The sequence below is a fragment of the Lolium perenne genome, chromosome 1 (genome assembly GCF_019359855.2).
Source record: "Lolium perenne isolate Kyuss_39 chromosome 1, Kyuss_2.0, whole genome shotgun sequence".
NCBI lineage: Eukaryota > Viridiplantae > Streptophyta > Magnoliopsida > Poales > Poaceae > Lolium > Lolium perenne.
Window position 1 is genome coordinate 262,683,785 of NC_067244.2, and position 24,345 is coordinate 262,708,129.

Here is a 24,345-nt window from a genome sequence, read left to right on the forward strand (position 1 = left end):
AATTCTTCTTTACTGTTCTTCGCAAACAACCATCATCATCATCCACACTATACATCTAATCCTTCGTTTACAGCAAGCCGGTGAGATTGACAACCTCACTGCTACGTTGGGGCAAAGTACTGTGGGGCCCCCGTCAGCCCTCCTACTCCGCCCTTCCGCCTACTTAAAGCCTTTGTCGCGAATACCCCAGTACCGAGAGCCACGATACGGAAAACCTTCCAGAGACGCCGCCGCCGCCAATCCCATCTCGGGGGATTCAGGAGATCGCCTCCGGCACCCTGCCGGAGAGGGGAATCATCTCCCGGAGGACTCTTCATCGCCATGATCGCCTCCGGATTGATGTGTGAGTAGTTCACCCCTGGACTATGGGTTCATAGCAGTAGCTAGATGGTTGTCTTCTCCTCATTGTACTATCATTGTTGGATCTTGTGAGCTGCCTAACATGATCAAGATCATCTATCTGTAATGCTACATGTTGCGTTTGTTGGGATCCGATGAATATGGAATACTATGTTATGTTGATTATCAATCTATTATCTATGTGTTGTTTATGATCTTGCATGCTCTCCGTTGCTAGTAGAGGCTCTGGCCAAGTTGATACTTGTAACTCCAAGAGGGAGTAATTATGCTCGATAGTGGGTTCATGCCTCCATTAAATCTGGGACAGTGACAGAAAGTTCTAAGGTTGTGGATGTGCTGTTGCCACTAGGGATAAAACATCAATGCTATGTCTAAGGATGTATTTGTTGATTACATTACGCTCCATACTTAATGCAATTATCTGTTGTTTGCAACTTAATACTGGAAGGGGTTCGGATGATAACCTGAAGGTGGACTTTTTAGGCATAGATGCATGCTGGAAAGCGGTCTATGTACTTTGTCGTAATGCCCAATTGAATTCCACACTACTCATCATGATATGTATGTGCATTGTTATGCCCTCTCTATTTGTCAATTGCCCAACTATAATTTGTTCACCCAACATGCTATTTCTTATTGGAGAGACACCACTAGTGAACTGTGGACCCCGGTCCATTCTTTACATCGAATACAATCTACTGCAATACTTGTTCTACTGTTTTCTGCAAACATCATCTTCCACACTACATCTAATCCTTTGTTACAGCAAGCCGGTGAGATTGACAACCTCACTGTCACGTTGGGGCAAAGTAATTTGGTTGTGTTGTGCAGGTTCCACGTTGGCGCCGGAATCCCTGGTGTTGCGCCGCACTACACTCCACCGCCATCAACCTTCAACATGCTTCTTGGCTCCTACTGGTTCGATAACCTTGGTTTCTTACTGAGGGAAAACTTGCTGCTGTGCGCATCACACCTTCCTCTTGGGGTTCCCAACGGACATGTTAACTACGCGCAATCAATTATCAATCTATCATATACGTTATTTATGTTCTTGCATGCTCTCCGTTGCTAGTAGAGGCTCTGGCCAAGTTGATACTTGTGACTCCAAGAGGGAGTATTTATGCTCGATAGTGGGTTCATGCCTCCATTAAATCTGGGATAGTGACAGAAAGTTCTAAGGTTGTGGATGTGCTGTTGCCACTAGGGATAAAACATCGATGCTTTGTCTAAGGATATTTGTGTTGATTACATTACGCACCATACTTAATGCAATTGTCTGTTGCTTGCAACTTAATACCGGAAGGGGTTCGGATGATAACCTGAAAGTGGACTTTTTAGGCATAGATGCATGCTGGATGGCGGTCTATGTACTTTGTCGTAATGCCCTGATTAAATCTCATAGTACTCATCATGATATATGTATGTGCATTGTTATGCCTTCTTTATTTGTCAATTGCCCAACTGTAATTTGTTCACTGATACGTCCAATTTGCATCACTATTTTATATCATAATTTGCTGTTATTCACTGATATATTTCATATTTGGATATAATACTTATGTTATTTCATCTATTTTGCATGTTTCATGATTATTGGAGGATCGCGCACCGGAGTCGGGATTCTGCTGGAAAAAGCACCGTCAGAATGCAATATTTCGGAAGATAAACAGTCGACGGAAATTATATGAAAAATCCTATTTTTCCAGAAGACGAAGGGAGCCAGAAGGGGGAGCCGAGGGGACCCGAGGTGGGCCCACCCCATAGGCCGGCGCGGCCAAAGGCCTGGCCGCGCCGCCCTGTGAGGAGGGGCCCCACAGCCCCCTCTCGCCTCCTTTTCTTCGCGTACGCCTTCGTCCCGAAAACCTAAGCTCCAGGGGTACATCGCGAAGAGTCACAACCGCCTCTGCGGGGCGGAGAACACCAGAGAGAAAAGAGCTCTCCGGCAGGCTGAAATCCGCCGGGGAAATTCCCTCCCGGAGGGGGAAATCGACGCCATCGTCACCGTCATCGAGCTGGACATCATCTCCATCACCATCATCATCATCTTCATCATCATCACCGCCATCTCCGCCGCTGCACCTCGTCACCGCTGTAACAATTTGGGTTTGATCTTGATTGTTTGATAGGGGAAACTCTCCCGGTGTTGATTTCTACTTGTTATTGATGCTATTGATTGAAACCGTTGAACCAAGGTTTATGTTCAGATTGTTATTCATCATCATATCACCTCTGATCATGTTCCATATGATGTCTTGTGAGTAGTTCGTTTAGTTCTTGAGGACATGGGTGAAGTCTAAATGTTAGTAGTGAAGTATGGTTGAGTAATATTCAATGTTATGATATTTAAGTTGTGGTGTTATTCTTCTAGTGGTGTCGTGTGAACGTCGACTACACGACACTTCACCTTTATGGGCCTAGGGGAATGCATCCTGTACTCGTTTGCCAATTGCGGGGTTGCCGGAGTGACAGAAACCTGAGCCCCCGTTGGTATATCGATGCAGGAGGGATAGCAGGATCTCAGAGTTTAAGGCTGTGGTTAGATTTATCTTAATTACTTTCTTGTAGTTGCGGATGCTTGCAAGGGGTATAATCACAAGTATGTATTAGTCCTAGGAAGGGAGGTGCATTAGCATAGGTTCACCCACACAACACTTATCAAAACAATGAAGATTAATTAGCCGTATGTAGCGAAAGCACTAGACTAAAATCCCGTGTGTGCTCGAGAACGTTTGGTTATTATAAGTAAACAAACCGGCTTGTCCTTTGTGCTAAAAAGGATTGGGCCACTCGCTGCAATTATTACTCTCGCACTTTACTTACTCGTACTTTATTCATCTGTTACATCAAAACCCCCTGAATACTTGTCTGTGAGCATTTACAGTGAATCCTTCATCGAAACTGCTTGTCAACACCTTCTGCTCCCCGTTGGGATCGAAATTCTTACTTATCGAAGATACTACGATACACCCACTATACTTGTGGGTCATCAAGACTATTTTCTGGCGCCGTTGCCGGGGAGTGAAGCGCTATTGGTAAGTGGAATTGGTAAGGGAAATTTCTACTGTTTGTGCTGATTTTATTTCTGCTTGCTGCTATAATTCATTATGGAGAGATCTTCTCTTGAGTGTTTATTTGGGAAATCTACTACTACTGCAAGGGTAGTGGATGAGGCGCCAGGTAAGGAAGAAATACCATACAAAATACCTATGAAAATTATTGAACGTGTAGTGGGTAACCGTTATACAGGGGATGGAACTGTCCACCCTGGAGATCATTTATTGTTCTTACATGAATTATGCGGTTTATTCAAGTGTGCAGGTATTGCTATGGATGAAGTGAGGAAGAAACTATTCTCTATATCGCTGTCTGGTAAAGCGGCGCATTGGTATAAATTACTGGATAATGGGGATTCTCTTGAATGGAATGATATTGTGCCCCGGTTTTATTCTAAGTTCTATCCTCCAAGTGAGATTCACAAAGATCGGCATAGCATATATAATTTTTGGCCTCATGAAGGAGAGAGTATTGCCCAAGCGTGGGGGAGATTGAAGTCTTTAATGCTCAAATGCTCCATTCATGAGCTTCCTGGTAATATTATTATTGATAATTTATATGCAAGACTTTCTTTTCAAGACAAGACCTTGCTGGATACTTCTTGTTCTGGATCATTTACACGCAACAAGGAAGAGTTTAAAAGGGACCTTCTTAATCGGATCCAAGAAAAATACTGAAGGATGGGAGAACGACAAGGATAGAGAATCAGGTATAAATTATGATTATAAATGCATTGAAGCTTTTATGGATACTGATAAATTTCGTAATATGAGTGCTACTTATGGTCTTGATTCTCAAGTTGCTGCAAATCTTTATAAAGCTTTTGCTTCTCATTATGAATTGCCTAAGAAGAACTTTGATAAGTATCATGAACCATATAAAGATAAAATTGATTCATCTATAAATAAATGTTTTGTAGTGGAAACTGTTGATCATGTTATTCATGAAGCTTATATTGAAAAAACTCCTTTCCCTACTAAAATGAAGAAGTACTCTGTTATAAATAGTGCGGTTCATAGAAGTGAAAAGAAACCTATAGAACCTGAAGAAAAAATAAAAGTTGAACCTGCTGTTGCAATAATTAAAGATCTTGTGACTGGAAATGTAGAAGATGGTCATATTATTTTCTGTGAAGATGCTTCTAATATTGTTTCGCATCCTAATAAGTCTAGGAAAGCTAGTGTTCCTATGCTCTCTGTTAGAATTGGTGATCATTGTTATTATGGTTTATGTGATATTGGTGCAAGTATTAGTGCTATTCCTTATGAGCTTTACACGGAGATTATGCACGAAATTGGTTCTTGTGAACTTGAAGATATTGATGTGGTTATTCGGCTGGCTAATAGAGAAACTATCTCTCCAATTGGTATTGTTCGAGATGTGGAAGTTCTATGTGGTAAGATTAAATATCCTGCTGACTTTTTGGTACTTGGTTCTGCTGCTAGTAAATATTGTCCTATCATTTTTGGTAGACCTTTTCTAAATACTTGTGGAGCTATTATAGATTGCAAGAAAGAGAAAATTTTGACTAAATTTGCTGGTGAATCTTATGAGTTTAACTTCTCTAAATTTACCAAAACTCCTTATAAAATTGATTCGCCTAATAGTGATTTTAAAGTTGAACAGTGTGCATCTATTGCTCTTGCTCCTAGTAATCCTTTGCAGCAACATTTGGAGAATAGTGAGAGTGAAGTTTTTAGGGAAGAAAGAGATGAGCTTGATGAAATTTTCCTTCGTCAACCTATTCTTAAGCATGATTTACCGGTGGAAGATCTGGGTACAACACAACCACCAAAGGAAGATCCTGTCTTTGATTTAAAACCATTGCCTGATAATCTTAAATATGCTCATATTGATGATAAGAAAATATATCCTGTTATTATTAGTTCTAAGCTTTTAGAGTTTGAAGAAGAAAGGTTATTGGAAATACTGAAGAAACACCGAGGTGCTATTGGCTACACTCTTGATGACTTGAAGGGGATTTCTCCCTCAATTTGCCAACACGCCATTAATATGGAAGATGATGCAAAGCCTGTTGTTGAACATCAGCGTCGTCTAATTCCGAAGATGAAGGATGTGGTAAGAAATGAGGTATTAAGACTCCTTGAAGCTGGTATTATATATCCTATTGCTGATAGTACATGGGTTAGTCTTGTGCATTGTGTTCCTAAGAAAGGAGGAATGACTGTTGTGCCTAATGATAATGATGACCTCATACCTCAAAGAGTAGTTGTAGGGTATAGAATGTGCATTGATTATCGAAAAGTTAATAAGGTTACTAAGAAAGATCATTACCCTTTGCCTTTTATTGATCAAATGTTAGAAAGGTTATCTAAAAATACTCATTTTTGCTTTCTTGATGGTTATTCTGGGTTTTCACAAATTGCTGTTAAAACTAAAGATCAAGAGAAAACCACTTTCACTTGTCCCTATGGAACTTATGCTTATAGGCGTATGCCTTTTGGTTTATGTAATGCTCCTGCTACTTTTCAAAGATGCATGTCTGCTATTTTTCATGGCTTTTGTGAGAGTATTGTAGAGGTATTCATGGATGATTTTTCCGTCTATGGAAATTCTTTTGATAGTTGCTTGCGGAACCTTGATAAAGTTTTGCAGAGATGTGAAGAAACTAACCTTGTTCTTAATTGGGAGAAATGCCACTTTATGGTTAATGAAGGAATTGTATTGGGACATAAAATTTCCGAGAAAGGTATTGAAGTTGGTAGAGCTAAAGTTGAAGCCATTGAGAAGATGCCCTATCCTAGGGATGTTAAAGGTATTCGTAGTATTCTTGGTCATGCTGGGTTTTATAGGAGGTTTATTAAAGACTTCTCCAAGATTCCAAAGCCTCTTACTAATCTTCTTCAAAAAGATGTACCTTTTGTTTTTGATGATGATTGTAAGGAAGCTTTTGAAACTCTAAAGAAAGCCTTAACAACTGCCCCTATAGTTGAACCTCCTGATTGGAACTTGCCATTTGAAATTATGTGTGATGCTAGTGATTTTGATGTAGGCGCTGTTCTTGGACAGCGAGTAGATAAAAAACTGAATTTTATTCATTATGCTAGTAAAACTCTTGATGTTGCTCAAAGAAATTATGCTACTACTGAAAAAGAATTGTTAGCTGTAGTCTTTGCTTGTGATAAGTTTAGATCTTATATCGTTGATTCAAAAGTTACTATTCATACTGATCATGATGCAATTAGATACCTTATGACAAAGAAAGATGCTAAGCCAAGGATTATTAGATGGGTACTTCTTTTGCAAGAATTTGATCTGCATATTGTAGATAGGAAAGGTGCTGATAATCCTGTTGCTGATAATTTGTCTAGATTGGAAAATATTTCTTATGATCCTGTTCTTGTTAATGATAGTTTTCCAAATGAACAATTGGCTGTAATAAAGGTGAGCTCGCGAGATAGCCCTTGGTACGCTGATTATGCTAACTTTATTGTATCCAAGTACTTGCCTCCAACTTTTTCAGCTCAGCAAAGGAGGAAATTCTTTTATGACTTGAGGCATTATTTTTGGGATGACCCACACTTATATAAAGAAGGAGTGGATGGTATTCTGCGAAGATGTGTTCCCGAATATGAGCAACAAGAGATATTGAGTAAATGTCATGGTAGTGCTTATGGAGGACATCACGCCGGAGATAGAACCGCGCAAAAGGTTCTACAATCAGGTTTTTATTGGCCAACTCTCTTCAAAGATGCAAGGAAGTTTATTTTATCTTGTGATGAATGTCAAAGGGTTGGTAATATCTCCAGACGCAATGAAATGCCTATGAATTATACTCTTGTTATTGAACCATTTGATTGTTGGGGATTCGACTTCATGGGGCCTTTTCCCTCTTCAGAAGGTAACACTCATATACTTGTTGCTGTTGATTATGTTACTAAATGGGTGGAAGCCATACCTACAAAAAGTGCTGATGGTGAGACCTCCTTAAGAATGCTTTTAGACATAATTTTTCCTAGATTTGGAGTTCCTAGATATATTATGACAGATGGAGGTTCTCATTTTATTCATGGTGGTTTTAGAAAAACTCTTGCTAAATATGGTATTAATCATAGAATTGCTTCCGCTTATCATCCTCAAACTAGTGGGCAAGTAGAACTGTCAAATAGAGAAATTAAATCTATCTTGCAAAAGACTGTTAATAAAACTAGAAAGAATTGGGCTAGTAAATTGAAGGAAGCACTATGGGCTTATAGAACTGCTTATAAAAACCCCATGGGAATGTCACCTTATAAAATGGTTTATGGAAAAGCTTGTCATTTACCTTTAGAATTAGAACACAAAGCTTATTGGGCTGTTAGAGAACTAAACAAAGATCCTAAACTAGCCGGTAATAAGAGGTTGCTGCAATTAAGTTCTCTAGATGAATGGAGAAGTGAAGCTTATGAAAATGCTAAACTCTTTAAAGAGAAAGTTAAGAAATGGCATGATAGAAGGATTATCAAAAGAGAGTTTAATATTGGGGATAAAGTCCTATTGTATCGGTCTCGTCTCAGATTCTTTGCAGGGAAATTACTCTCGAAATGGGAAGGACCATATGTTGTTGAGGAGGTGTATCGTTCAGGAGCAATTAAAATTAGTTCTCTCCAAGGCAATGCCACACAAGTGGTGAATGGACAAAGACTCAAGCATTATATCTCAGGTGATTCTTATAATGTAGATGTTGATGTTATTCGAGTGGAAACACCAGAGGCTTTCATCAAAGGTCAAATTGACAGCCCGCCAGAACTCAACTTTGAATAGGTAACAGTACAGGTAATAAAAAGTTCGCGATTTACTTTCCGAACAATGTTTTTGCTGTTTTTGGAAAATGTGAAAAATTACGAGATCGAAACGGAGTGGAGGAGACGCACGAGGGCGTGCCCCCATAGGCCGGCGCGGCCAGGCCTTGGCCCGCGCCGCCCTATGAGCTGGCCGCCTCGTCGCCCCTTTCCAACCCCGGTTCGACCTGGTACTTTCCTTATGACATAAAAATTCCTGCTATATAATCCCCCGGACCCCTGGAGGTCCGTATATCGTTTTCTCGACGTGTTTTGTTTCGAGCTGTTTCTGCCAGGATCTATTTTCAATCTAGGAGCACCATGGCCTCCAACAACAAGGGCAAAGGGCTTTCGAAGGAAGAAGTGAAAAGGGTGTCGTCAAAACAAGAGCAACAAGCTGTTGGGAGTAAGCAAATCTTGGTGGGATCTGTTGACATTCGACGTTCTTTCTCTCATAACTTGCAGGGACCCTTACCACCTGCTCTTGGCCTCGACTCTTTCCCTGTACTGGAAGAAGCTCTACGGACTACCGATGAGTTTTGTGGTCAATATCGGGCTCTAAGAAGAGAAGTGGAGATACTCCAGGAGGAGAATTACCGACTCCGTAGAATGCTGGAATATTACCCGATACCCATCACAAGGTCGCCACCGCCAACTTCAGATGACAATGAATCTCTTCGAGTCTTAGTGCAGAATTGCCAAGCTGAGAAACTGAAGCTGAAGGAGATCTGTAAGAAGCGCGGGAGGAGTTCATCACCACCATCGCCAAAGGAGTAATTCATCATCGGTATTGGCATCCCCTTGGTTTGTTCCAAGCTTGGGGGAGTGCCGCGGTATCACATCATCACTACCTTTTACTTTTTACTATCAAGTAGTGTCATATCATGAGTAGGGAAGTTATCATATAAGATGGGTTGCAGTGTGGAAGTATCTCTCCTTTAGTCGGTTGTCTATGTATCCCTTGGTGTGAGTTATCGTTATGAAATATTAATGAGAAGTCTTATCATTTACATATTGCACACCTTATTTTAGTTTGCAATTTCTATTATATGATTGATCTTGATTTTAGTATTGGTACCACTTTGGGAGCATTGAGTAAATCTATTTGGTTTTGGCAAACTTAGCATTGGTCAATAGCAACAACACCTTGAGGTTTAAGTAGAAAAGAGAAATATATATAGTTGTTTCATTGTCTTCCTTTTTTGTTAGCTCATAGCTTATTATTCTGAAGTTAAAATTGTTTGTGCTTACAAGAAAGATGCATGATTGTTTGTATCACATGTATATTCGTTTGTTTCCCTCAACTTTTGTGCTTGCTAATTAACCTTGCTAGCCAAAGACATGTACTGAGAGGGAATGCTTCTCGTGCATCCAAACCTCAACCCAAACCTATGCCATTTGTGTCCACTATATCTACCTACTACATGGTATTTCTCCGCCATTCCAAAGTAAATTGCTTGAGTGCTACCTTTAAAATTTCTATCCTTTACCTCTGCAATATATAGCTCATGGGACAAATAGCTTAAAAACTATCGTGGTGAAGAATATGTACTTATGTGTCTTATTTCTTAGTAAGTTGCTTGTTGAGCGGTAACCATGTTTTCTGGGGACGCCATCAACTCTTTTACCTTTGTTGAATATCATGTGAGTTGCTATGCATGTTCGTCTTGTCTGAAGTAAGGGCGGTTTTCACAATCAAATGGTTTGAGTATGCATACTGTTAGAGAAGAACATTGGGCCGCTAACTAAAGCCATGATTCATGGTGGAAGTTTCAGTATGGACAGCTAATCCTCAATCTCTTATGAGAATAATAATTGTTGTTGAATGCTTATGCATTAAAGAGGAGTCCATTATCTGTTGTCTATGTTGTCCCGGTATGGATGTCTAAGTTGAGAATAATCAAAAGCGAGAAATCCAATGCGAGCTTTCTCCTTAGACCTTTGTACAGGCGGCATAGAGGTACCCCTTTGTGACACTTGGTTGAAACATATGCTATGCAATGATAATCTGTGTTAATCCAAGCTAATTAGGACAAGGTGCGAGCACTATTAGTATACTATGCATGAGGCTTGCAACTTATAAGATGTCTTATACATAACACATATGCTTTATTACTACCGTTGACAAAATTGTTTCTTGTTTTCAAAATGAAAAGCTCTAGCACAAATATAGTAATCCATGCTTCCCTCTGCGAAGGGTCTGTCTTTTACTTTATGTTGAGTCAGTAAACCCATTCCCCTCCATCTTAAGCAAGCATTTGAGTTGTTGTGATCAAACCATTATATTGTGATTTGCTTCATCATGTCTTTTACTCTTCCTTGTTTAGTACAAGTTTTATCTGAATGAATATAGCTTTGCAAGTTATCAATGATCATTATGATTGAGTATGCAAGATGAGCCATATAATCTTTAACATGAGAGCGCTGCTCAATAGATAAGAATAACCTGTTAATTGTTCTCTGACCAAGAACGAAGTTTGCCATCACCAACTATGATTTCTTATGCACCTTTATTTGTGATTACCTTATACTTGTTTCAAGTTGAGTTATAGGAGGAAGTTGTTCACTAGAATGTCTTGTGTGAATGAATATGATGCTTCTTGTCCGTATTTGATTTATCGACTCTTCACTCCATAAACATGTGGTCCTGTTTACTGAGTTCAGTTTCGCTTGGGGACAAGCGAAGTCTAAGCTTGGGGGGAGTTGATAAGTCCAATTTGCATCACTATTTTATATCATAATTTGCTGTTATTCACTGATATATTTCATATTTGGATATAATACTTATGTTATTTCATCTATTTTGCATGTTTCATGATTATTGGAGGATCGCGCACCGGAGTCAGGATTCTGCTGGAAAAAGCGCCGTCAGAATGCAATATTTCGGAAGATCAACAGTTGACGGAAATTATATGAAAAATCCTATTTTTCCAGAAGACGAAGGGAGCCAGAAGGGGGAGCCGAGGGGACCCGAGGTGGGCCCACCCCATAGGCCGGCGCGGCCCAAGGCCTGGCCGCGCCGCCCTGTGAGGAGGGGGCCCACAGCCCCCTCTCGCCTCCTTTTCTTCGCATACGCCTTCGTCCCGAAAACCTAAGCTCCAGGGGTACATCGCGAAGAGTCACAGCCGCCTCTGCGGGGCGGAGAACACCAGAGAGAAAAGAGCTCTCCGGCAGGCTGAAATCCGCCGGGGAAATTCCCTCCCGGAGGGGGAAATCGACGCCATCGTCACCGTCATCGAGCTGGACATCATCTCCATCACCATCATCATCATCTTCATCATTATCACCGCCATCTCCACCGCTGCACCTCGTCACCGCTGTAACAATTTGGGTTTGATCTTGATTGTTTGATAGGGGAAACTCTCCCGGTGTTGATTTCTACTTGTTTTTGATGCTATTGAGTGAAACCGTTGAACCAAGGTTTATGTTCAGATTGTTATTCATCATCATATCACCTCTGATCATGTTCCATATGATGTCTTGTGAGTAGTTCGTTTAGTTCTTGAGGACATGGGTGAAGTCTAAATGTTAGTAGTGAAGTATGGTTGAGTAATATTCAATGTTATGATATTTAAGTTGTGGTGTTATTCTTCTAGTGGTGTCGTGTGAACGTCGACTACACGACACTTCACCTTTATGGGCCTAGGGGAATGCATCTTGTACTCGTTTGCCAATTGCGGGGTTGCTGGAGTGACAGAAACCTGAGCCCCCGTTGGTATATCGATGCAGGAGGGATAGCAGGATCTCAGAGTTACAGGCTGTGGTTAGATTTATCTTAATTACTTTCTTGTAGTTGCGGATGCTTGCAAGGGGTATAATCACAAGTATCTATTAGTCCTAGGAAGGGCGGTACATTAGCATAGGTTCACCCACACAACACTTATCAAAACAATGAAGATTAATTAGCCGTATGTAGCGAAAGCACTAGACTAAAATCCCGTGTGTCCTCGAGAACGTTTGGTTATTATAAGTAAACAAACCGGCTTGTCCTTTGTGCTAAAAAGGATTGGGCCACTCGCTGCAATTATTACTCTCGCACTTTACTTACTCGTACTTTATTCATCTGTTACATCAAAACCCCCTGAATACTTGTCTGTGAGCATTTACAGTGAATCCTTCATCGAAACTGCTTGTCAACGCCTTCTGCTCCTCGTTGGGATCGGCATTCTTACTTATCGAAGATACTACGATACACCCCCTATACTTGTGGGTCATCATTCACCCAACATCTGTTTATCTTATGGGAGAGACACCACTAGTGAACTGTGGACCCCGGTCCTATTCTTTACATCTGAAATACAATCTACTGCAATTGTTCTTTACTGTTCTTCGCAAACAATCATCATCATCCACACTATACATCTAATCCTTTGTTTACAGCAAGCCGGTGAGATTGACAACCTCACTGTTACGTTGGGGCAAAGTACTGTGATTGTGTTGTGCAGGTTCCACGTTGACGCCGGAATCCCTGGTGTTGCGCCGCACTACACTCCGCCACCATCAACCTTCAACGTGCTTCTTGACTCCTACTGGTTCGATAACCTTGGTTTCTTACTGAGGGAAAACTTACTGCTATGCGCATCACACCTTCCTCTTGGGGTTCCCAACGGACGTGTCAACTACGCGCATCAATCCTCGCTAGCCTAGGTGATGAGTATGAGTCTTTGTTTGAATTGGTTAATGCTCGTACCACTCCTATATAGATTCACGACCTGTTTTCGCAGCTCCAGGCTACGGAGCAGCGCAAACTGGCGCAATGTCGCACTGAAGGAAGTGCAACTCACTATCCTACAACTCATGTTGCTACTCCCGTTCCCGCCGACCAAGTTGCTGCATGGATTTCTCGTGGCAGCCCCCGACCCTCTGCTCCACCGCCCAAGATGTTACCCGCATCCACGGACACTAATTCCACTGGTGGGCATGCTAGTGTTGTCTGTCAGCTCTGTGGAGTTCCTCGCCACACTGCGTCCTGGTGCTACAAGCGGTTTAACCGCGACTTCCTTGGCCTTGGCAATGATGGGAGTAGCACCGAGAAGCAACTTTCCATGGCAATGACTGCCTCTCATGGCTCCTCTGGCGCCCCTCCGACTGTCGACCCAGCGTGGTATGTAGACTCCTGCGCCACTCACCACATTACTCATGAGCTAGACAAGCTCACCACCTGTGAGCCCTACCATGACACTGACCAGGCTCACACAGCTAATGTATCAATTCTTATAAGTTTCTTGTTGTGTGATAACCATGCTGTCATGGGGGACCACCATCAACTTGCCTTTGTTGAATATCGTGTGAATTACTATGCATGCCCATCTTATTTGAAGTAAGGGAGATTTACCATGAGTTGCAAAGATTTGAGTATGCATATTGTTAGAGAGGAACATTGGGCCACCAACTAAAGCCATGTTCACATGGTGGAAGTTTCAGCTGGACAAAAGTCCAAATATCTGTTGTCCTTGTTTTCCCGGTATGGATGTCCAAAAAGTTGAGATTCATCAAAATTGAGAAATCAAATGAGATTCATCTTCTAGGACCTTTGTACAGGAGGCAAGAAGGTACCCCTTTGTGACACTTGGTTGAAACATATGTATGCGATGAAATCCATGGAAATCCAAGCTAATTAGGACAAGGTGTGAGCACTATTAGTATATTATGCATGAGGCAAGCAACTTATAGGAAGTTTTATGCATGAGCCATATTATTTATCACTAGCGCTGACATGAGTTGCACTTCTCAAAATATATATTTTCCACACTCCTATTGCATTCACAATTGAAAAGCTCTAGCACATGAGCAATCTTACTTCCCTCTGCGCAGGGCCAATATTATACTTTTATGATGAGTCGCCATCCGTTCTTCGAGCATTTTCTTGAAAGCATAACTTTCATTCTTAGTTTAATGTGCTTGTCCCGAAATAAGATTAATTGTGGTATAACTGTGATGCTTGAATCTTTCGATATTTTTACTTCTAGTCTCCTCTTGAACTTCAGAGGTGCCCCGGCATTTATGTTTTGCTCCGCATATAGGGCAAGTAAGATACCACTTTATCATATCATATTATGAACATTGCAATTCTACAAATACTTATGTTTCATGTTGCTTATTATTGTGTTGGTATCCTTTCATGACTTGCATAACTATTGAGTATCCTTAGTTGCATGCTTATTATTATGAATTGCCTGAGCATTTGATCATGTAGTGAGAATATATACATCATATGAAGCAAATAGGTTCGTGAAAGTTTCTTTTATCGCACTCAGTTGTCGCTGAATTGCTTGAGGACAAGCAATAAGCTAAGCTTGGGGGGAGTTGATACGTCCAAAAAGTATCTACTTTCCCGAACATTTTTGTTGTTGTTTGCCCTCTATCTTGTGTGTTTTGAATACAACTAATGCGGACTAAAGTTGTTTTCAGCAGAATTGCTCTGGTGTCTCGTTTTTGTGCAGAAATCCAACTTTCAGGAAAATTCCCGGAAAATATCGCAAAATCCATATTTCACCCGAAGACTCACGGAGCCATAATACGAGACGGAGAGGGCCACGAGAGGCCCACGCCTACCCTAGGCGTGGGCCAGGCTTGGCCGCGCCTATGGGTGGTTTGGCTGCCTCGGCCACCCCCTCGACCTTTCCTTCGCACTATAAGAAGCCCCTTACCTGAAAACCGAGGGGGGTTCGACGTTTTTCCAGAAAGAATTCCGCTGCTCCGCCGTCACTAGAAACCCCAATCGGGGACCAGAAACTCCGTTCTGGCACCCTGCCGGGACGAGGATTTGGATGAGATCATCGCCATCGCCATCAGACGCCTCTCCATCATCCATCCGTGATTCCCCCATCCGTGTGTGAGTAATTCCCCGCTGTAGGCTGTAGGGGATGGTAGGGATTGGATGAGTTTGGTCATGTAATAGCTATAAGATTGGTATGGGCATAGTGCCTAGTATCCGTTGTTAGTATTTTTGACATTGTTGCAACTTGCTATGCTTAATGCTTGTCACTTTGGGCCCGAGTGCCATGATCTCAGATCTGAACATGTTATTGATTCATGATGGTAATTTTTTTTATCATATCTGCAAGTTGTATACACATATTGTTGTCCGAAACCCGAGGCCCCAAAGTGACGATAATTGGGATAACCGGAGGGGATGGCTATAATGTGAAGATCACGTGTGTTCATGGAGTGTTAATGCTTTGCTCTGGTACTCTATTAAAAGGAGTACCTTAATTACCAGTAGTTTCCCTAGAGGCCCCGCTGCAACGGGCTGGTTGGATAAAAGATGTCGTGAAAGTTTCTCACTACGAGCACACACGACTAAATAGGAACACACGCCTATGGTTATATTATGCTAGGATTCTTATATCATTATTACTTGCAATGCCTATGTCTTGCTATTATATGGACTCTCTCATTCGTGCAGCGTCCGTTCATCCATCCATGTGCCTACAGTATTTTAATCCTGTTATCTACTGCAATCATCGCTACTGCTGTTTTTATTTCGCTACTGCTGTTACTTCACTACTACCACTGCTATAAAACTATTACTAATGATAAACTGTTGAGAGCAAGTCTATTTTCAGGTGCAGGTGAATTGACAACTCACTTGTTAAAGCTTATAAATATTATTTGGCTCCCCTTGTGTTGAATCAATAAATTTGAGTTTTACTTCCCTCGGAAACTGTTGCGATCCCCTATACTTGTGGGTCATCACACAACCTCCTGGCTTTGTTGATTCTGCTAAGCCGGATCATTACTGCAGACTTGTCAAATCACTCTATGGCCTGAAGCATGCTCATTTTGCTTGGCATGCCTGTCTCAGCTCGGTTGTTGGTTCCCTAGGATTCTCCCCATCAGTGGCAGATACGTCCTTTGCCATTCTTCGCCGCCTGGATGTGACTATTTATCTATTGGTCTATGTTGATGACATCATTGCTCTCAGCTCACTGGAGGCTGCTATTTCCAGGCTGATTGGTCAGCTTCGGTCTAAATTCTCAGTGAAGGATCTTGGTGCCCTACATTATTTTCTGGGCATTGAAGTGTCATCGCCCTCCATTGTTGGTGGCCTTCAATATCTCACAGTGACACGACCGGATTTATTCTTTTTGGTTAACAAAGTCTGCCAATTCCTCCATGAGCCTTGGATACCTCATTGGTCAGCTGTCAAGCGGATCCTTCGTTATGTGCGTCACACCATTCATTGTGGCTTGCATTTTCGGTCATCCTCCGCCACACTATTTTCGGTATTCTCAGATGCTGACTAGGCTGACGGTATGGATGATCGGCGATCCACGGGAGGATATGCTATCTTTTATGGAGGAAATTTAATCGCTTGGAGTGCACGAAAATAGCTGTCTCGAGATCGAGTACAGAGTCTGAGTATAAAGCTCTTGCTAATGCTACAACTGAGCTTTTTTGGGTACAGTCCTTGTTGTGTGAGCTTGGTGTGACTCAAGATCAACCTCCAGTTTTGTGGTGTGACAACATTGGTTGACGAGGGATCACCTCGCCAATGCCTACGTATTGTAGACTAGGGTTTCGGGAGAGAGCGACGATGGAGATTCCGGGAGCGAGATTGGGCACACGATTTACCCAGCTTCGGGTCCCCTCGGTGGAGGATCCCTACATGCTGCTAGCAATCCAGTATATGATCATAGATGTTTTTACAGGGTGCCACCGTAGGCGGAGCTATGTTGTCTATATTCTGTCTATCTGTTGTCCTCTATTTCGGGTGCCCTGGCTAGCTTTATATATGCAACCAGCCTAGGGTTTTACAAGAGTCCTAGTCGACTACTTCTTCGGGTTGCCTTGTTGGGCCTTCTCCATATTGGGCCGAGCCGATCCAGGTATACCAATAATGGGTACCCGAAGGGTATACCCATGTCAGTAGCCCCCGAGTGTCTAGGGAACTCGAAGACTTGCGTAGAGACTCCAAGCATAATCATCTCCAAAGGCGAGGTCCATGTCGTAGATCATGTGTAGCGTAGATGATGTCGACGATTCTTGAAATTATTTTTCTATCGGGTGCGCGGCAGCGCTCCCGATGGGCGTAGCCCCCGAGTCTATGGGTAAGTGCTTGCACTTAGGCATAGTCTCAAGTTGTACTACTCGATGAAGAACTTAACTATATTTCTGGAAGACTTGATGAAATCCATGTGCTCCCAATGGGAGTAGGCTCCACTCGAGTCATAGAATCGAGTTTAGTCTACAAACCTTAATTGCCGTAGATGCTGTCGAAGTTATCTTTCTATCAGGTGCGCGACCAGTGCTCCCGATGGGAGTAGCCCCCGAGGCTACAACCAAGTGTTTGCACTTGGGTGTAGGCTCAACTTGCTTTTAATCGACACCACAATTTTTCCTCTTTCTTGTATCTTATCGGGAGGGTGAACAATACTCTCGATAAGAGTAGCCCCCGAGCCTATGGGCAGGTGCTTGCACCTAGGCATAGGCTCAAGTTGTACTACTCGATAAAGAACTTGCTATATTTCTGGACGCAGCCCCTGTTTTTATCGACTCCAGGCCGTTGCTATTTTAATTTGACATCCATATCTATATTGTACAGGGATAATGGTAATTGGGGCTAGTTCATCTGACGGATCAGGTACTAGTTAACTGCTCTAGTGGCAATCCGCAAAAACCTACTTCAAGATCACGTCCCTGGACATGATCTCGGGATACTGGTGGTAGCTCGACAGGTGCCGCTGAAGGTCTTACCATCTGTCGAGCCCCAGTCATGTTTTATCGGGTCCACAGCGCGTCCGCTGGGATATTTCTTCACATCTGTTGATGTGGAAAAAAGTAGCAGAGCGCAGTCTTTGGCGATGCCACGCCACACAGGACGGACCCGGGGTCTTACCTTCGCAGAGTTTTGCGGCATTCAGAGATTATTCGCAACTTTGGCGCTCTGAGAATATTTTTTCAAGTGCCTTGTTTGGCTGATGCAATGACCCATTTTGCGGGTTCTTCTAATTTTCTCTCGGGCTTGATAAGACAGCCGAATATATTGGTTCTTCTATATTGTCGGGTACATAAACGATGCTCTTGCTCGGATGAACATGACGAGTCAATGGACCCGAAGATTTGTCCATCTTTTTTTTTTGGTTCCTCCTTGATGAAAATTTCGTCGAGTTCTTTCTTGAAGAAAATTTCTTCGGGTCCTCCTTGAGGACAATTCTTCGGGTCCTCCCTGAGGACAATTCTTCGGGTCCTCCCTGAGGACAATTCTTCGGGTCCTCCTTGAGGATAATTCTTCGAGACCTTTTTGAAGATAATTCTTCGGGACCTCCTTGAAGATAATTTTTCGGGACCTTTTTGAAGATAATTCTTTGGGACCTCCTTGAAGATAATTCATCGGGAACTCCCTGAGGAAAATTCTTCGGGTTCCTCCTTCAGGAAAATTTTGTCGGGTCCTGTTCTTTTTGAAGACAATTTCGTCGAGTTCTCCCTGTAGACAATTTCGTCGGGTTCTTTCTTATATACTTTTAAATCTGCTATCTCCTACACAAATAAACAAACTTTTTCTATCCTTTCCTTGACTCTCTTTTTCGCATGCGGTGTCAGATGCTCGGATTCGATGATATGTAAAGTGAATATACGCCGCGCAGCCCCGAGTGTCGGGTGCGACGAAAGTAAACAATAATCAACTTTGTGCAAAATAAAAGAACACTTAGCTTTTTGGACACGACGAATTCAATGCATGATGAAGTCTTCGAGTGTAGATAAAAAATCTAGCCAAAGTAGAAACCACCGAATTGCGAAAATAGATGCCGTCAAATTGTTGATGAAGAGATAGCCGAGCCCCCGAGCTCTACTGAGGTGATGTCATGATTGTTGCTTAGACGTTGCGCCATAGTTGTGACCCGGGGCGAAGGCGTTGTCAAGCCCCCGAGCGTTGCTGAAAACGTTGTGCCGAAGTAGTGATCGCCTGGAATATTATGTTGTAGCTATGCTCAGGGGCGAAGTCGTTGTCGAGCCCCCGAGTGTTGGCTCCATGAATATGTAACGCCATAAGAGATGAAGTCATTGAAGATGAATCCAAGATGAAATATTTGAGATGAATCCATATTGAAGATTACGCCATTAAATATGAAACATATATTAAAGATGAATCCGCCGATATCATAGATGATGAATCCATTGACCCGAAGAAAATAAATCCAATAATAATCATAGATGATGAATCCACTGACCCGGAAATACGTCGGGTAGTATTATATAAGATAAACCCAATAGTAAGATAAATATAAATCGACAGAAGATGAATCCAATTGTAAAATAAATTCAATGAAGATGAATTCCATAGTGAGATAAATCGACTGAAGATGAATCCAATAATAATCATATAAGATATGTCCACTGATACCCTTATAAGATGAATCCGCTGAAGAGTAAGCCATTAAATATGAAATCCCGCAGAAGTGCGTCGAGTCAATATTATACCACCTTAGAAAATGAAACCATTGATAACCGTATAGTAAGAATTCGGAAGTGCATCGAGCCAGTATTATATAAGTTAAGTCCAATAATAAACATATAAGACGAAGCCGACAATAACCATATAAGATGAAGCCGATAATAACCATATAATATGAATCCACTCGCCCGAAAATGCATGATGTAGAATTATATAAGGATAAAAACCAATAATAACCATATAGATGAATCTACCAATTAACCATAGAAAAAGTTGAGGAATTTTTTGGGTTGTCCGACCTAGTGACTTGTCGATATACTATACTTTTTCCTTTTTTTTTTACGTATCAAGGTACATTGCTTTTATGATTGACCATTACTAGGTGTTGGCTACGAAATCCATATAGGTGAGAACTTAAGGCACATCTGCATATGTGGTCTACTCGATGTTGTATTACTTGTACTCGATATTGTGGAATCAGTTTCCTTGCAGACCGATTAGTTTGACAGGGGTAAAATTCAGATTTAAGCAAACTGAGCAAATAGTCATAAGATAAATTGAACAAGTACTCGCTGTGTAAACAAGGAAATCAAGTACTAGCTACGAAAAACTTCGAATAATAGCACCTGGTTTTCTTCTTGTAAGGAACGATGGTAGAAACAAATTCTCTTCCTTGGGCTTGACCCGTTGTGGTGGCTGCTATTTCCAGCTTTGAAACTGACTTAGACGTGTCTGAGTTTTGCAACGCGCTGCCGACCGGACTTGACAACAGCTCCCGACAGCAGAAATTCATGTACGCTGGTTTGGCCAGATAGATCAATACTAGCTGGCATGGAGATCCCCACGTGGGTGCACTTTGAAGTAGATGAATCCCCAGCTAGATTTCCAATCCAACCTTGCGCTGTACAAGAGGTTAGCTGTGAATAGAATAATCAACAACAACAAAAAACGAAATTATAAAGAGAGAGAGACGAGATTGTATAAGGAAGAATTCCGTCAGCCGTGGACACAAATGATGAGTGCATGTGTGCGTGCACTTCCCTCGAGAAGACATGTGCTCCTTTCGCGTGGCCGCGCCTCTCTTCTGCCGCTTTTTGTGGACTCTGCCTGATGATGCGGCGCACAGTAAGCCGAGTTCCCCTCCAATTCATTTTCAGCGGGTGCCTTTCTTTTGCTTAATCAACGAAAACATGCAGCTTCTTCGTCTGCCCTTGAATTGTTCCCGCTGTTGCTTGTGTCGTACGCCGTCAGCCAACGCGTGACGGAAACACGGATGTTCCGAGACTAGTTGATATATCCTCCGACCGAACGCTCGTCGCAGATAACCAGCCTGATGCGATCTCGAAGATGTTGATGACGAGGATCCTGCCCGGATAACGAAATCCAGTCGCCGCGTTTCCCACAGACGGCGCCAATTGACGAGGGATCACCTCGCCAATGCCTACGTATTGTAGACTAGGGTTTCGGGAGAGATCGACGATGGAGATTCCGGGAGCGAGATTGGGTACATGATTTACCCAGCTTCGGGTCCCCTCGGTGGAGGATCCCTACATGCTACTAGCAATCCAGTATATGATCATAGATGTTTTTACAGGGTGCCGCCGTAGGCGGAGCTATGTTGTCTATATTCTGTCTATCTGTTGTCCTCTATTTCGGGTGCCCTGGCTAGCTTTATATATGCAACCAGCCTAGGGTTTTACAAGAGTCCTAGTCGACTACTTCTTCGGGTTGCCTTGTTGGGCCTTCTCCATATTGGGCCGAGCCGATCCAGGTATACCAATAATGGGTACCCGAAGGGTATACCCATGTCATTGGTGCAACTTACTTATCCTCAAATCCAGTTTTTTCATGCGAGTACTAAGCATATTTAAGTGGACTTTCACTTTGTTCGTGAGCGTGTGTCTCTGAAGCAACTTCAGATTCGTTTTATCTCTTCGAAGGATCAAGTTGCTGATATATTCACTAAACCACTCCCTTTATCTTTGTATGATAATTGTAAGCGCAATCTCATTTTTTCTCTAGTTGACACTGAGGGAGGGTGTTAGAATAGATATAACATATACACTTTGTATACGTATAGAACTACTTGTAACCGTATTGATACTACTATATAATGAGAAGATCCCTACCCGACGAGGTACGTCGGGACGACATATATTGCGTTTTTTCAAGATCAACACGAAGGTGGCGAGGTCTCACCTATAGAGGCCAATGTCGCGAGAGCGCCCACTCTGGAACGGGGATATTGTGGGAATGGGAATGAGTGTGATGATCATCTAAGTGTAGATTAAGGGGGCTAATTCCCGAGCTAAATGATTAACTAGCCAAAATCATTCACTGCGTTAATTTCATAGACTTTAACAATATTTCTAAGACGATTTAATTGAGCACATGTAAATCGCAAAGGCTCAAAGTTTTTACCAGCTTAAAAATATAAGTTGCCCTCTTCCTGCTTCTCCCATAAATCTCTCGTGTTGACTCACTCCGTCACTCGCATCGTAGAAGCTGATGTGACAACCTTGAAGAATATCATTTCAGAGAATATATCCTCTCGAAGATGCCTCTACCAAGTGCGCCCCCTTGCAATAGATGCTCTTTTGCTTTTCCGTATATATATGCTACTGAATCATCGATACGTCGAACAAAATAAGGCAACTAGCAGATAATTTTGGGATTTGCTCTTCAATTGAAGAAGTCCACCTTAATTTACTGGGAATGCGCGTGTGATGTCGACAAGCAGATCTCCTCGAGATCACAGAGGACGCAAGGATTTGGAAAATTCAACGATGCATATTCGCCAATTATTCTTCACCATACAGGCATCGAAAAGCAAGCAAGCAAGCAAGATCGAGCAGAGCAGAGCAGCTCTGACTCTGATCCAACAACTGTTGCTTTGCCTACTCGTGGGCGGTAGCAGGTTCCTTGTTGCCGCCGAAGAAGTCGCCGATGGTGGGGAGCTTGAACTCGCCGGCGGTGGAGAGCGGGATGGTGAAGTTGCCGATGATGGGGAGGTCGATGGTGAGGCCGACGTCGAGCACGTAGTCGATGTCCCAGTCCCTGCCCAGGTCCTTGATGAGCGTGATGATGAAGTCGTAGGGCAGCTTGGCCGGCACCTCCAGCTTGGTGACCTCGCCGCTGTCCTCGATCCAGCCCGGGTCCGGGATCGTGCCGGACGCCACCTGCCTGCAAGATAGATAGATGGTCAACCGAGAGCTGCGCAAGGATCGATCGACGGATGGATGGATCCGGTGGCGAGTTGGAGAGATGAGGAGATGGAGGTGCAGTAGCTAGCACTCACTTGCCGCCGCACTTGAGGGAGAAGGTGATGTCGCAGATGGGGATGCGGTGGGAGTAGGGGTTGGTGACGTTGACGTGGCTGTGCACGGTGATGGCGTCGCGGGTCATGCCCTTGAAGCTCACCTTGTCCAGCGTCGCCTCCGGCTTGGGCATGTGCGCGATCTTGTCCGCCACGAACTCCTTCGCCTTGTCCATCAGCCCCGCCATGGCCGCCGGTTCCCTCTAGCTTCCTCTTCTCGGGGGCTTTCTCAAGGGGAAGACGAATATGGAAGCGGGAACAAGACGCACGACGCGGCGGCGTTTATAGGAGAGGGCACCACGTGCAGCCGCGTGGATTCCGATCGATCGAGTGGGGAATCTATCGCGGCAGGTCACAAGATCGACCGGCCAAACGAGCTACTGTTTGAAGTTGTGGTGGATATTTTGGTTTGCGTGAATTCGTGCAGCGGCGAGGGGAATTCGGTGATGGGAAATGGAGAGGCGAGCGAGGAAGCTTCTGCCTGCGGTCGAATCTGGCATCTCCTCCCCTCCCGTCCTTATCTGTTGCCGCCCGTCGCCCCCTACCTTGTACCGATCGCATCGTGCCCACCAAACTCGCGCCAAATGCAGAGCAGTTTGTGTAAAATACTCCCAGTTGCCCCGATTTTTTTTCCCCAGTGGGATCTCAATACTCCATCCTTTGCAGTACACTTGAAGGCTGAGAGTTTCTGGATCGAATACCTGTGGGCTGTGGCTGCTCTATATAGCCAACCTCTGTCACTTTCAAGCGCGAGAGAGACGACTGCGACGGCAATTCCTATACACCGACCAGGTCGGTGGTTACCGCGCGCCTGGTAAAATCTTTCAGACATAAAATCTTTTCAAACTTAAAAATCATTCAAACTTGAAAATCGTTCAGACATAAAATCTTTTCAAATTTGAGAACTGTTCTAATTTATTTTAAATTATATTTTTAAGAATATTCGTATTTAAAAAAATTCATGTTTGTGAAAAATAGAATATTTTTCCGGAAAAACCCGGATTATGGAAAATAAAAAAGAAACAGCAGAAAAAAAGGAAACAAAATGAGAATTACCTTCCAGTGGGCCGCGGCCCAGCTAGCCACCGCAGCGGGCAGCGAAATGAAACAGCTGGTCGGGTATAGTGGGCCGGGCCCATCAACGACCGGGGGTGTGCGGCTCCACGCTCGGTCGGTGTAAAGCAGCCCCCCTCCCAGCAGGCAAATCCTATACACCGACCAGGTCGGCCCATACCGCGCGCGGGGGTGTGGGCCGGCCTGGTCGGCCCAGTTCGCCTCTTTTTCGGTTTTCTGTTTCTCTTTTTTTTTCTTTCCTTTTCCTTTTTTATTTTCTGTTCCTTTTTGTTTCTTTTTTTGTTTTGTTTCTTTTTTGTTTATTTTTATTTTTGTTCAAATTTGAAAATAGTTCAAATTCAGAAAAATTTCAAAATTGAAAA

General features: G+C 43.0%; 1 protein-coding gene across 1 annotated transcript; it reads right to left on the bottom strand.

The window, feature by feature from the left end:
• Positions 1–22,249: 22,249 nt before the first annotated feature.
• On the bottom strand, positions 22,250–23,217 carry LOC127327799 (desiccation protectant protein Lea14 homolog). The gene is made up of 2 exons (XM_051354592.2): positions 22,892–23,217; positions 22,250–22,776 (listed from the first exon to the last, which is right to left on the bottom strand). The coding sequence occupies exons 1-2, from the start codon at positions 23,095–23,097 to the stop codon at positions 22,491–22,493; spliced, it is 492 nt and encodes a 163-aa protein (XP_051210552.1). The 5' UTR covers positions 23,098–23,217; the 3' UTR covers positions 22,250–22,490.
• Positions 23,218–24,345: the final 1,128 nt, after the last annotated feature.